The sequence below is a fragment of the Leucoraja erinacea genome, chromosome 2, assembly GCF_028641065.1.
Source record: "Leucoraja erinacea ecotype New England chromosome 2, Leri_hhj_1, whole genome shotgun sequence".
NCBI lineage: Eukaryota > Metazoa > Chordata > Chondrichthyes > Rajiformes > Rajidae > Leucoraja > Leucoraja erinaceus.
In genome coordinates, this window is record NC_073378.1 from 131,264,404 (window position 1) to 131,279,899 (window position 15,496).

Consider the following 15,496-nt stretch of genomic DNA (forward strand, 5'->3'; position numbering starts at 1 on the left):
TTACACCCACCCCCCCCACACACACATACACAACTAAATAAACCTAAATAAACTGTAAAAACGGGACAAGAGAAAACAAAAAACAGAAAAGACAAACGGACTGGAGGCGAGCCGCAGCTGCAAGGCAGCGCCGCCACTTCCGGTGCATCAGATTCCACAATTTCAAACTGAAAAATGCAAAAGCTTCCTACCGTGGGACAGGGGGCACCTCGCAATTTCTCACTCTCACCCATAGTTGGCAGCCCTGGAACTCCGTCGTCAATTTAAACCGATGACACCATGTTGTATAACAGATGGTGATGAGTCAGAGTATAGAAGTGAGATCAACCAAATGGTGCCAGCACAAAATAATCAGCATATTAACTATTGGGTACCAGGGCTGCCAACATTGGGTGGGAGTTGGGAGTGAGAAATTCTGAAAAATTAAGCCCGAGGGAGCATAGTGACCGGGGGGGGGGGGGGGGGGGGGGGCGGGGAGGAGGGGGAGGGTGAGGAGGGGGGGTGTCCCTCTCCCATTGGTACGGAACATTTGCATTTTTCAGCTTGAAATTGTGCAATATGGTGCATACTGTAGAGAGTCTTTTAACTTACACTTGAATGCAATATATATGCTTTAAATTGAATTGGAGCATTTTTGAAAGGGGGGAGGCTGTGCGATCACATCACTGGCCTTGGGGGTACCCAGTGAGGGAGTGGAACAACCGAGTGGGGAAGGGGTGTGGAAGAAGGGTGTCCCCCTTCCCAGGGTAGGAACCTTTTGAAATTTGATGTATTTGAAATTTGATGTATTAAAATCATGTTTTAGTGCACTGTAGAAGTATGATTTCAATGTTTTTTGTATGAAGTATTTTTAAGAGGTAACTTTTTAAGGGGTAACTTTATCCACACAAAGGGTGATGGGTGTATGGAACAAACTGCCAGAGGAGGTAGTTGAGGCAGGGACCATCCCAACATTTAAGAAAAAGTTAGACTGATACATGGATAGGACAGGTTTGGAGGTATGGACCAAAGGCAGGTGGCGTAGCTGGGACATGTTGGCGGGTGTGGGCAAGTTGCACCGAAGGGCTTGTTTTCACACTGTATCACTCTATGACTCCACCATGCATGAATGCTTCAAAATCAAGTGATCGAGTTTTATTGCCATATACTCAAGCATAGAAACATAGAAAATAGGTGCAGGAATAGGCCATCGACCCTTCGAGCCAGCACTGCCATTCACTTTGATCATGGCTATTCATCTAAAATCAGTACCTCTTTCCTGTTTTTTCCCCATATCCCTTGATGTCGTTAGCCCCAAGAACTAAATGTAACTCTCTCTTGAAAACATCCAGTGAATTGGCCTGCACTGCCTTCTCTGGCAGAGAATTCCACAGATTCACAACTCTCTGTGTGAAGAAAGTTTGTTCTCATCTCAGTCCTAACTGACCCCCCTTTATTCTTAAACTGTGACCCATGGTTCTGAATGTCCCCAACATCGGGAACATTTTTCCTGCAATTACAGTAAGTGAAAATCTAGCAGGCAAGCTATTTGAAGTCCACTATCTTCCACCGTATCTACCCAGTGCTTGGTACTTTCTTCCAGCAGCCACTGGTTGCCCTCCAGGATGCACCAAGCCGCAGCCTGATCCATGCCGGCCACCTGGGCAAATTCGGCACAGAGACTCTCACGGCAGCGGCGCAACGCTTCGACGCCTCAGACGGCCCGGGACTCTTGCACTGAGGCTGCTCCATGGCCGGAGCTGCAGTGAGCGTTTCGCCAGCCCGGCAAACACTCGCCAGCCCTGCTCCCCGTCCGCATCTGTCCCCGCCGCTACTTCAGCTTCCAACATCTGCGGCCCATGCAGTTGATATGAGTTTTGAAATTTTCGTTGATTACAGAATTTCTCACAACAGAGCGAGAGAAATTTGTGATTAGCGTGAGAATTTGGTCAAATGCGTGATTCTCACGCTCAATGCATGGGAGTTGGCAGCCCTGCCTCTCAATCCCCCTCTTCATCTCCCCCCCTCTCTCTCGCCCCCTCTCTCTCTCCTCTCTCTCTCCCACCTCTCTTTCTCTCCCCTCTCTCTCCCCTCTCACTCTCCCCTTCCCTCTCTCTTCTCTCTCTCCCCCTCTCTCACTCCCCCCCTCTCCTCCTTCTCCCCCTCTCTCTCTCTCTCTCTTCCCCTCTCTCCCTCTCTCTCTCCCCCTCTCTCTCCCTCTCTCTCTCTCCCCCCCTCTCCCCTCTCTCTCCCTCCCACCTCACTCTCCCCTCTCTCTCGTCCCCTCTCTCCTCTCTCTCCCCCCTCTCCTATTTCCCCCAACTCTCTCTCCCCTCTCTTTCCCCAACTCTCTCTTCCCCCCCCTCTCTCCTTTCTTCCCCCCCCCCTCCCCCCCCTCTCTCCCCCCTCTCTCCCTCCCACCTCACTCACCCCCTCTCTCGTCGTCCCCTCTCCCTCTCCTCTCCTCTCTCTCTCTCCCCTCTCTCACCTAATTCCCCTCTCCCTTCTCTTTCCCCTAACTCTCTCTTTCCCCTAACTCTCTCTCCCCTCTTTCCCCCTAACTCTCCCCCCCTTCTCTCTCCCCCTCTCCTTCTTCTCTCTCTCCCTCTTCTCTCCCTCCCTCTCTCCCCCCCCCCCCCCCCCTCTCTTCTCTCGCTCTCCCTCTCTCTCCCTCCCTCTCTACATACTCTCCCCTCTCTCTCCCCCATTTCTCCCTCCCACCTCACTCTCCCCCTGGCTCTCTCTCCCCTCTCTCTTTCTCCTCTGTCTCTATCTCCAGTTTCTCTTTGCCCCCCCAGCTCTCTATCTTTTCCCCTCTCTCCCATTCTCTCCTACCCTCTCCTCCTCTCTCCACACCCTCTCTCTCTTCCCTCTTTTCTTCCCTCTCACCCCTCTCTCTCTTCCCTCTCTCTCTTCCTCCTCTCTCCCCCCCTCCCTCTCTCTCTCTCTCTCCATTCATGCCCCCTCTGTCTCCCTCTCCCCCCCTCACCCCCCCTCTTTCTCTCCCCACTGTCTCCCTGTCTCCTTCCTCTCTCTCTCTCTCTCCACCTCCCTTTGAGAGTCTGTCCCTTCGGCACAGAGACTCTAGCGGCAGCGATGCTTCCGATGCCTCCGCGGCCCGGGACACTCGCATTGTCCGGAGTGCTCCATTGCCAGAGCTGCAGCGAGCGACTCGCAGCGCCGCAAACACTCGACAGCGCCGCAAACTCACCAATCCCGGCTCCCCACATCTGTTCCCGTCCCTGGTTCTGCTTCCATCCCCCGCGCAGCCCCGGCTCTCCAACACCCGCGGACCATGCAGTTTATCTGAGTTTTGAAATTTTCGTTGATCACATAATTTCTCACCACTGAGCGTGAGAAATGCCTGATGAGCGCGAGGGCGTGAGAGTTTGCTTGAGGGCGTGAGTCTCACGCTCAAAGCGTGAGAGTTGGCAGCCCTGGGGTACTGAGTTTACAAACCTGTTGTGTTGCAGCAAGTAAGAATTTCATATGTTTCATTTTGATACGTATGACAATAAGACTTGACTCTTAAATTTTAAGAAAGTGATAATGCACTGTAATCTATAAAGTGGATGATCAGCCATGGTCATATTGAATGGCACTGCTGGCTCGAAGGGCTGAATGGGGTACCGCAAGGCTCAGTTCTGGGACCCCAGCTATTTACGATATACATTAATGATTTGGACGAGGGAATTGAATGCAACATCTCCAAGTTTGCGGATGACACGAAGCTGGGGGGCGGTGTTAGCTGTGAGAAGGATGCTAGGAGGCTGCAAGGTGACTTGGATAGGCTGGGTGAGTGGGCAAATGCATGGCAGATGCAGTATAATGTGGATAAATGTGAGGTTATCCACTTTGGTGGCAAAAACAGGAAAGTAGATTATTATCTGAATGGTGGCCGATTAGGAAAGGGGAAGCTGCAATGAGACCTGGGTGTCATGGTACACCAGTCATTAAAAGTAGGCATGCAGGTGCAGCAGGCAGTGAAGAAGGCGAATGGTACGTTAGCATTCATAGCAAAAGGATTTGAGTATAGGAGCAGGGAGGTTCTACTGCAGTTGTACAGGGTCTTGGTGAGACCACACCTGGAGTATTGCGTACAGTTTTGGTCTCCTAATCTGAGGAAAGACATTCTTGCCATAGAGGGAGTACAGAGAAGGTTCACCAGACTGATTCCAGGAATGTCAGGACTTTCATATGAAGAAAGACTGGATAGACTCGGTTTGTACTCGCTAGAATTTAGAAGATTGAGGGGGGATGTTATAGAAACTTACAAAATTCTTAAGGGGTTGGACAGGCTAGATGCAGGAAGATTGTTCCCGATGTTGGGGAAGTCCAGAACAAGGGGTCACAGTTTAAGGATGAAGGGGAAATCTTTTAGGACCGAGATGAGGAAAGCTTTTTTCACACAGAGAGTGTGAATCTCTGGAATTCTCTGCCGCAGAAGGTAGTTGAGGCCAGTTCATTGGCTATATTTAAGAGGGAGTTAGATGTGGCCCTTGTGGCTAAAGGGATCAGGGGGTATGGAGAGAAGGCAGGTACAGGATACTGATTTGGATGATCAGCCATGATCATATTGAATGGCGGTGCAGGCTCGAAGGGCCGAATGGCCTACTCCTGCACCTATTGTCTATGTTTCTATGTTTCTAATGGCCTACTCCTACACCTATTGTCTAAAGTAATTGTAATTGCATTTTTTATTGCTATCTTTGATTGTTCCAGTGTGAAGGGTAGTATAATGCATCAATAATTTTTTTTTTCAAGGAGCAGTAAGAGTAATATTGGTAAAAGCAGCAATTATTTATTAATGAATGAAATCATTTTGGGAGCAAGGTAGGGTATCAGTGACGTCATCCGCGCCAAGCCCCGCCCACCTCGCCAATCTCAGCCGTGGGAGAGACGCAGCCAATGAGGGGGCAGCAGCGGCGGGTGTGGGTTCTTCCCGGCCTGTCCCCTCCCCTCGGGGCAAGACGGCGGGCTGCGATTGGCGGAGCGGAGCAAGGCGGGGCGCGATTGGCGGATCCGGCGCGGTTGCGTCACAGAAGGAGGTGGCGAGGAGAAGAGGAAAAACAAAGATGGCGGCCCAAGGCTGAGCTTCCTCCGCTCGACTGCTCGCCAGTGGTGGGGACAACAGACGGCGGACAACTTACCTCAGAAAATACATTGTCAAACCAAAGCGGCGCCAACCCGGTTAAAAATAAAACAACATTCGGGAGGGAAAGCGGGTGGGAGAATGTCGGCGGTGGAGGAGAGGGAACCGGCACCCGCGGCGTCCTCGGCGGCTGGCGGGGCCATGATGATGGCGGCAGCGGCCTCAGGGCCCCCCGACTCCCTGCATCACGTCGGGGCTTCCAACTCGTCGCAAGAGACCAACCGGCCGGAGCTGGAGGAAGGGCCGAGCTCGAAGAAACGGGCCCGGCTGGAGCCCGAGTCGGGGTCGGCGTCCGGCTCGGCGGCGGGTTCGGGCTCGGGCTCCGGCTCGGCGGCAGGCGGCGCCAAGGCAGCGGGCGAGAACAAGCTGGAGGAGAGGCTGTACTCGGTGTTGTGTTGCACCGTGTGTCTGGACCTGCCCAAGGCTTCCGTCTACCAGGTACACTCCCCGTCTCCCCCCCCCCCCCCCCCCCAAGCCGGCGCCCCAGCCACACTCACACACCTCCTCTCCATGCACCACTAATCCCGCTACACCCATGTACAAGGACAAGCAGTGTCGGCTGTCTGCGCTCAGCAGGTACCCAACCTTCCTCATGTGTTATTTGATACATATTAGACATAAAATTTTGTCATCATGGGAATGCAACACTTCACAGAGCACTGTAAAAGATCAGTATGTGAGAAACTGTCTCAATTGTGATATTATGTTTTATAAATGTGATTGCAGTAATCACATACTAAAATGTAGTCACACAACAAGTCGACTACGTAAAAATGAGTGTGTTTGAAGATGTACAATTATGTAGATGCAGTGTTGGTACAGTATTTGAATTCTGGTGAATAGTATTATCTGCAGACACAGGGTGGGGAAGGCAGGGATGTTAATTAACATTTCTCTCAAATGTGGCATATTGACAGTGATCTTCAGTCCTTGCAACTGTTTTTTTAACCAAAGAGACAGAATATGTATTGTGTAAATGCACTGGGGTGCAGGAAATATCAGAAAAAGCCTAATCATGTCTCTTGTATTCTCGACACGCAATGCAGTGGGGTTGACGGTTTAATTTTTCTTGCAGTCTGTTTCTTGGCACGCAAGGTGTGGCATCATGCTTTACGTGCAGATTACTGGTGCTCATGACACTTTGACCAGATCCAAGCGTAGTAATGGTCAAATTTGTGGGCTTAATCCTTTAGAGTAATGGATGCAAGTGATTTAATCATCTCTTTGGAAGTGAAATGACTGAAAGATGTTTCAGTCAAACACTGATACCTCCAGGTTTAAAACCTCACCTGTCATCTTTAATTTTGTGTTCTGTCTCTTACCAGCGGTCCTCAAATATTCAATATATCTCTTGCTTTTTCTACCTGTGCTAGGAGATCAGTCTATATTAATAAAACATGTTGGGGTTAGAGTGCAGTCATTGTAATGTGACGTCTGCATAATCCTACATTAAGCACGGATTCAGTTTCTCTGCTTGTCTCTGAACAGCAGCTCTATGTTAGGCTAATTTGTGGGGTGGCTTCTGGTGATCCTCTGAAAATGGTGTCACAAGCACAAAGCATTTGAATTTTATGTGTTGGAAATTAATTTCAAGTGCCACCAATTTTTGTTCTACTCTCAAGCCTTCCCACCACCCAACCACTAAATTAAAATGGGAGGAAATATAAATCGCAGGAGCTCTTGTTTCTTTGCTGAGGATGAACCAAGCGAAACCGGTGGTGAACAGCTTGGTTCCTATCTGCAGCATTTCCAGAGCAGACTAGCAGGACCTCATCAGACATTCCAAGCAGTTAATTCGATGCCGTATTATTAACCCTTATCAGTATCTGCCATGATGCTGTTGCAACAAAGTTCCATCTCAACAAGGTTACAATCATGGTTCTCAGGGTTCTTCAGTTTAAAAAATGAAACTGCATGGATAATTAAAAAATCAGTTTACCAATTTGAATTGGCTACTTTTTTGTGAAATAAATTTTGTCCTTCTGATTTGCAGTAACTATCAATATAAGGGAGCCGACAATCCTGGTATTTAAAAGGTTAATAAATTAATTGTAGAATTAGTGCCAGGGATGTCCAGTCACCCAGATCTGGAGGGAAAAAGGAAAGGAGCCATTACTGTATTAGAAACCAATCTCAGTCGCCTACTGTAAATATGGATACCGTTCTGTAATTATACAAGGCATTTCAGAGATTGAGGTGAAACAATCTAGATAGGATCCTGCAAAACCTGGTAGATTGATTGCTTCCTAAAGTTTGCATGAGCCTGTTTATGAATTTATATTATATGCTGAGTATAGTAAATATAATGTTAGAACTAGAGATAAGGACAAGGCATTTCTTGGCACTTGGCTGCGATAATTGTAAGATGCTATGCGGTGAGGGATCTTCTATGACACTGTCAGTACTACCTACCCATTGTGCTTATCTTTCAACTCTTATTGTAGAAGAATTTGAAACTCGGTACTCATTATAAAAATCTTGTACATTCCATGTTTGTTTAATTTGCTTTACTGTGAAGCTAGGTCAGTGGTGTTCTTTCATTCTTGATATTGGCAAGAGATGACGTTTTGTGTGCAGGTGTGAAATACCTTAAAATAACACAAGAAAACGCCACACTATAGTAACTGCACTGCCCCAAACTTTCAAGGGTGATAAGTCATGTTTGATCAGCCAAGCATTTAGTGCAATTGCTGGAATTGGCAAGTGCAGTTACAATAGTTTTTGATAAGAGTCAGCAATACAGAAAACTGCATTTCATGCAATTTGAATTCCTGTCTCAATGGTCATCCTGCCTGTCGTACCGAAGCATTGCTGGACCTGGAGCCTCTGGGCCACTGAGTGCAGAACCGATGGTTAGGCAGAGTGAGCATGCCTGCCAAGTGGAATTTCACTTTCCCACAGCCAACGCCGTAGACCAGTTGCTCCATTATCATTCACAATTTGTACGTGTTCAAACATTCTAAATGTCTCATGATTTAAAATCTTGCAGCATCCAATACTAGTGTGACCCTCCATTTCAAGTGGAGAGCAGCATATTGTACTGGTAATGCTGGTCTGAAATGGTTGTGAGCTTGATTTGCTTGCTATCTCCCTCAAAAATGTAGAGGGTGGATTATAAGAGAAGTAATCCTGAACAATGTTTAATGCATGTCCTTTGTGTTATTTGATATAACAAATGAGCACTGATTGTCAGAATAAATCATGTTCCCTTTAACCTTTCTGTACTATTGTTATCTTCAGCCATATTCCATGCAGTAAAACCTCTAAAGATTCCCCATGAATGTCACTTGTGCTTGTAAAGCATGTCCTTCTTCAGAGTACCAAGTGGATGTAAATATCAAGCCCTATGACCACTGCCGTATGTGGCCTTGCACTGCAGTGAGAGAGGATAGGTAAGACAGCCCAGAAGTGGTGTGCGCTAGAACCAGCTTGTTCCAGACCGACTTGAGAGCCAGTCTTTGTTTTCAGCAAACGGCCGTTTTCCACCGTCAACAGCGGAAAGGTATGCAATCTCTTGGGAGAGGTTCTCTGCTGTCGGAGGTGTCACAGTTCTAGCTGGCAGAGCAGGCTCCTTCCTTCATTGTAATATAAAAATAGCTCTTGTGAACTTTAATAGAATGTCCAGGTAGGAAATGGTGAAACATTCAGAAGTGTGTGTGCCACAGCCTCAACTATTTATAATTTTGAATAAATAACGTTGATAAAGAGATCAACTATCTTGTATGAATAATCATCTTCTTGCGTATGGCGTGCACAGCCTATAGTTGTAGGTCAACTTGTTCCATTTGATCTATTTGTTTGTGCACGTCGGGTTGATTGCATTAATCGAAATAGGGTGGACCACGTGAAGGTTGCAATCTCCCACCACTGTATGAATAATAGAAAGATAGGTGAGGCAACGAGCTGTGAGGAGGCTATGTAAAGACATAGGTTAAGTGAGTGGGCAGGAAATTTGCCTTGTGTACTATAATGTGATATGATGTGTGGTGTTCCACTGGGATAGAAAGAACAGAAGCAGAATGTTTAAGCAGAGAGAGATTACAGAATGTAATCAGATGAAAGATCTCAACCCAACATATTGCCTGTCCATTCCCTCCACAGATGCTGCTGACCTGCTGATAATCCTGCAGCATTTTGTGTTTTAGCTGCAGATTTGGTCATAAAATGGTCAGGTATAATCTCCAATTGCAGAGGGAGATGGGTAAATCGGAGCTGTCAGTGTTACAGTTGAATAAAGATGAATGGAGCCATGAGGGGGGAGCTGGCCAAAGTTGATTGGAAAGATACCCTAGCAGGGATGACAGTGTAACAACAATGCCAGGTATTTCAAGATTCAAGAGAGTTTATTGTCATGTGTCCCAGATAGGACAATGAAATTCTTGCTTCACACACAACAGAATATAGAAGGCATGAATTCAGAACAGATCAGCGTGTTAATATACCATTATATAAATATATACACACGTGAGCAAATAAAACAGATAATGTGCAAATAAACAGATAATGGGCTATTAATTTCTGGGAATGCTAGAAAAGGTGCAGGATCAGTTCAGTCCAAAGAAGGAGTAAGGGGTGACCATGGCTGACGAGGGATGTCAGGGACAGTATAAAAATAAAAGAGAAGTACAACATAGCAAAGATGAGCGGGAAGCAAGAGGATTGGGTAATGTTTAAAGAGCAACAGAAGATAACTGAAAAGGCAATACGGAGAGAAAAGATGAGGTATGAAGGTGTGCTAGCCAAGAATATAAAGGAGGACAGTAAGCTTCTTTAGGTATGTGAAGAGGAAAAAATTAGCTAAGACCAAAGTTGGACCCATGAAGACTGAAAACAGCAAATTTATTATGGGGAACAAGGAAATGGCAGATGAGTTGAACAGGTACTTTGGATCCGTCTTCACTGAGGAGGACACAAACAATCTACTAGTGGCCAGAGGATCTTGGGTGACGGGAGAACTGAAGGGAATCCACATTAGGCAGGAAATGGTGTTGGGTAGACTGATGTGACTGAAGGCTGATAAATCCCCAGGGCCTGATGGTCTGCATTCCAGGGTACTTAAGGAAGTGGTTCTTGAAATCGTGGACGCATTGATGATAATTTTCCAATGTTCTATAGATTCAGGATCAGTTCCTGTGGATTGGAGGGTAGCTAATATTATCCCACTTTTTAAGAAAGGCGGGTGAGAGAAAACAGGGAATTATGGACCAGTTAGCCTGAACATCGGTGGAGGGGAAGATGATGGAGTCAATCATAAAAGATGAAATAGTGGCACATTTGGACAGCAGTAACAGGATCGGTCTAAGTCAGCATGGATTTATGAAGGGGAAATCGTGCTTTACTAATCTTCTGAAATTTTTTGTGGATGTAACTAGGAAAATGGACAAGGTAGAGCCAGTGGATGTAGTATACTTGTACTTTCAGAAAGCATTTGATAAGGTACCACATAGGAGATTAGTGGGCAAAATTAGGGCACGGTTTTGGGGGGGTAGAGCGCTGACATGGATTAAAAATTGGTTGGCAGACAGGAAACAAAGAGTAGGGATTAACAGGTCCCTTTCAGAATGGCAGACAGTGACTAATGGGGTACCGTTTGACTCGGTGCTGAGCGCAGCTATTTATGATATACATCAATGATTTAGAAGAAGGGATTCAAAGTAACATTAGCAAATTTGCAGATGACACAAGGCTGGGTGGCAGTGTAAACTGTGAGGAGGATGCTAGAATGCAGGGTGAGTGGGCAGATGCATGGCAGATGCAGTTTAATGTGGATAAATGTGAGGTTATCCACTTTGGTAGCAAAACAAGAAGGCAGATTATTATCTAAATGGTGTCAAGTTGGGAAAAGGGGAAGTACAATGGGATCTGGGGGTCCTTGTTCATCAGTCAATGAAAGTAAGCATGCAGGTACAACGGCAGTGAAGAAAGCAAATGGCATGTTGGCCTTCATAACAAGAGGAGTGTGTTTTGGAGCAAAGAGGCCATTCTACAGTTGTATAGGGCCCTAGTGAGATCACACCTGGAATATTGTGTGCAGTTTTGGTCCCATAATTTGAGGAAGGACATTCTTGCTATCAAGGTATTGCAGCGTAGGTTTACAAGATTAATTCCTAGGATGGCAGGACCATCATATGCTGAGAGAATGGAGCGGCTGGGCTTGTATACTCTGGAGTTTAGAAGCATGAGAGGGGAACATATTGAAACATATAAGATTATTAAGGGTTTGGACATGCTAGAGGCAGGAAACATGCTCCCAATGTTGGGGGTCCAGAACCAGGGGCCACAGTTTAAGAATAAGGGTTAAGCCATTTAGAAGGGAGAAGAGGAAATACTTTTTCACATAGAGTTGCGAGTCTGTGGAATTCTCTGTCTCTAGGGCGGTGGAGGTCGGTTCTCTGGATACTTTCAAGAGAGAGCTAGATAGGGCTCTTAAAGATAATGGAGTCAGGGGGTATGGGGAGAAGGCAGGAATGGGGCACTGATTGGGGATGATCAGCCATGATCACATTGAATGGCGGTGCTGGCTCGAAGGGCCGAATGGCCTACTCCTGCACCCATTGTCTATTCCAACATCTGCAGTCTCTTGTTTGAGATTTTTAAATGTTGTTGCGCACGGGGACCAGCGGGTCAACTTGTCCAAAAAACAAAGGTGTTTAGTTTAGAGATAGTGCGGAGAAAGGCCCTTCGGCCCACTAAGTCTGCACCAACCAGCGGTCCCCGCAGATTAGTACTATACTACACACAATATGGACAACATACAATTATACCAAGCCAATTAACTATGAACCAGTACGTCTCTGGAGTGTGCGAGGAAACCAAAGATCTCCATACAGGCAAGCACACTTAGTCACGATCGAACCCGGTTCTCTGGCGGTGTAAGGCAGCAACTCTACTGCTGTGCCACTGGTGATCCCGTAGAACAAATATTTGGGATAGAAGATGAAATGTTGATGGGAATTGAAGAGCTATTGGAGTATGAAAGTTGAAGTGCAGCTTCAGGTGTAAGGGTCATTTGTAAGACATGGCATTTTGTGTATGGTTGTCATTCAAGGACAGAGGCAGTTCATGAGATTGATCTGTGAGATGAAGCGTTGTCTTTTGGGAAACATTTGGACAGGTTTGGTCTGTGCTCATTGGATTTTGGAAAAATGATGTGAATCTATTGAATGTGTGTGGTTTTGAAGGGGCTTGACAGGTAAGTTTCCCTTGTGGACCAATCCAAAATTGGGCTTTGTAGCCTCAGAGTTAGGGGTTGTCAGGAGATTCTTTTTCTGGGGCTTGTGATTCTATGGAATTTTTACCACAGAGAACTGTGGAGACTAAATCATGAAGATTTTCAAGGCTGTGATTTTAGGTCTACAGTGGAGTTGAGGGTTATGAGGGAAGGAAAATGGAACTACGGCCAAGATCAGATCTGAAGTGTGTAGGAAGGAACTGCAGATGCAGGTTTATACCGAAGATAGACACAAAATGCTGGAGTAACTCAGTGGGACAGATAGCATCTCTGGAGAGAAGAAATGGGTAGTGTTTTGGGTCAAGACCCTTCAGGTTTCAACCCGAAACATTACCCATTCCTTCTATCCAGAGATGTTGCCTGTCCCGCTGAGTTACTCCAGCATTTTGTATCTATCTTCAGATCTGAAGTGATGTTATTAAATTGCAGAACAGACTTGAGGGGCTCTATGGTTAACTCCTATTCAATTCTTGCATCTTGTTCTTTGGATTGCATATGTTGGTTTTATTTGAAGTCGATCTATATTTTCAGCAGATTTATAGCAGGAGATGGGTCTTCTAACTCTGGTCCATGCTGGTGTTTATGCTTTTTGTGTCTCCTCCACACAAGCTGCACTTTACTCCTCACTTCGGCTTCTCATGTATGTGCCAGCCTGTTCTTAAGTACATCAATAGTATCTGTTTCAACCATTCCTGTAATGTAGGATTATTTCAAGTGGTGAGAATTCCTACATTTTTTGATTGTCCAACAATCTACTGGGGGAACTCAGCAAGTCGAGCAAGAGTTCAAGAGAGTTTATTGTCACGTGTCCCTGATAGAACAATGAAATTCTTGCTTTGCTTTAGCACACCAGGACATAGTAGGCACGAATACAGAATAGATCAGTGTGTCCATATACCATTATATAAATATAGACACACATGAATAAATAAACTGATAAAGTGCAAATAAACAGATAATGGGCCATTAATGTTCAGAATTTTGTCTGAGCCGAGTTTATTAGCCTGATGGCTGTGGGGAAGCAGCTATTCCTGAACCTGGTCGTTGCAGTCTTCAGGCTCCTGTACCTTCTACCTGAAGGTTGTGGGGAGATGAGTGTATGGCCCGGATGGTGTGGGTCCTTGATGATGCTGCCAGCCTTTTTGAGGCAGCAACTATGATAGACCCCTCGATGGACGGGAGGTCAGAGCCGATGATAGACTGGGCAGTGTTTACTACGTTTTGTAGTCTTTTCCGCTCCAGGGCATTCAAGTTGCCGAACCAAGCCACGATGCAACCAGTCAGCATGCTCTCTACTTTGCACCTGTAGAAATTAGAGAGAGTCCTCCTTGACATACCAACTCTCCTTAATCTTCTCAGGAAGTAGAGGCGCTGATGTGCTTTCTTTATGATTGCATCAGTGTTCTCGGACCAGGAAAGATCTTCAGAGATATGCACGCCCAGGAATTTGAACCATCGACACGTTGATATAAACGGGACTGTGGGTCCCCATCCTCCTCCTTCCAAAGTCCACAATCAGTTCCTTGGTTGTGCTGGTGTTGAGGTCCAGGTTATTGTGCTGGCACCATTTGGTCAGTCGGTCGGTCTCACTTCTGTACTCTGACTCGTCCCCATCAGTGATAAGTGTGGTGTCGTCAGCGAACTTGATGATGAAGTTCGCGCTATGACCTGCTACGCAGTCATGAGTATAGAGTGAGTACAGCAGGGGACTGAGCACGCAGCCTTGATGTGCTCCCGTGCTGATTGTTATGGACGTTGACACATTTCCACCAATACGAACTGACTGTGGTGGTCTGTGGATGAAGAAGTTGAGGATCCAATTGCAGAGGGATGCGCAGAGACCCAGTTCTGCGAGTTTGGTAATCAGCTTGGAGGGGATGATTGTATTAAATGCCGAGCTGCAATCAATGAATAACAGCCTGACATGAGTTTTTGTTGTCCAAGTGCTCCAGAGCGGAGTGGAGGGCCAGTGAGATTGCATCCACCGTTGATCTGTTGTGGCAGCAAGCGAACTGCAGAGGGTCCAGGTTTTTGTCGAGGTAGGAGTTGATTTGCGCCATGATCAACCTCTCAAAGCACTTCATCACCACAGACGTTAGTGCCACTGGTCGTTAGTCATTGAGGCACGTCACCTTGCTCTTCTTGGGCACCGGTATAATTGATACTTATTTGAAGCAGGTGGGAACCTCAGACCTCAGAAGTGAGAGGTTGAAAATGTGGGGAGGAATTGTTGCCATTTTGGGTTGAAAGCCTGCATAGGTCCTGATTCAATTTCAATCTGAAACATTGGCAACTGTTTTCCCTGCTCCCCGACCGATGCTACTTCACTCGCCAAGTTCCTCTGGCACGTTGTTTGTTGCTTCAAATTCTAGCATCTACACTCGCTTGTCTCCACCTGTGGCCTCTTGTTCTCTCTGTCCAGCTGATCAATCCTTAATTTTAAGATTGTTGTCAGGTTGGAGAACAAAACCCAGCCTTTTACGGGAGTTTCTATCTTTTGTTCTGGTAAGATTGTTGGAATTCTTTCCTATATTATCCTTGTGAGTTTGTGGTGTTTCCTTCAGTTTTTGCTCCTGTCTCTTTCTGCCTTGCATCAGGGAGAACCGCAGTAACCTCAGTTTTGAGCCTAGCTCAATTATTACACAACCTATCAAGTACAGACACTTCAGGGGCCTCTAGACCTGGACTAGACTGGGATAATGAGTCATGGGCTTGGGACTGAAAGAGTCTCTGCATTTAATGGCCTTTTTGGATGTAGATGATATTGTAGTTAAGGCCAGATATTTCCACCCCCAAAATACTTGCAGGGATTGAATAGCAGATAATAGACAAAGCTTTGGTCAGTGCTTCTATCGTAGGCCACAGAAAATCTTTAGGTCCTGGTGGGATTGGGTAACTAGCAAAATGATAAATACAAACAATTAAATACAATCTGAAGAAGGGTCACGACCCGAAACATCACCTATTTCCTTCGCTCCATAGATGCTGCTTCACCCGCTGAGTTTCTCCATCATTTTTGTCTACCTAATACAAACAAAGGAAGTTGGTTAGATCATCAGTACATGCTATAAAATATCCAGTCCCTCCCAATGTCCCAATGCAGCATCATTCCACCATGCTCCATCTACTCTGTC

The 15,496-nt window shown here is 46.3% G+C and overlaps 1 protein-coding gene across 3 annotated transcripts in view; it reads left to right on the top strand.

The window, feature by feature from the left end:
- Positions 1 to 4,988: 4,988 nt before the first annotated feature.
- zftraf1 (zinc finger TRAF-type containing 1) overlaps positions 4,989 to 15,496 on the top strand; it is a 122,080-nt gene continuing 111,572 nt past the window's right edge. The window contains exon 1 of one of the 3 annotated variants that reach the window (XM_055665358.1): positions 4,989 to 5,569. In XM_055665358.1, coding sequence (XP_055521333.1) covers positions 5,213 to 5,569 — 357 coding nt within the window. In that variant the 5' untranslated portion in view covers positions 4,989 to 5,212. The remainder of the gene's footprint in view (positions 5,570 to 15,496) is intronic. The other 2 variants (XM_055665365.1, XM_055665352.1) reach the window with 2 other exon arrangements.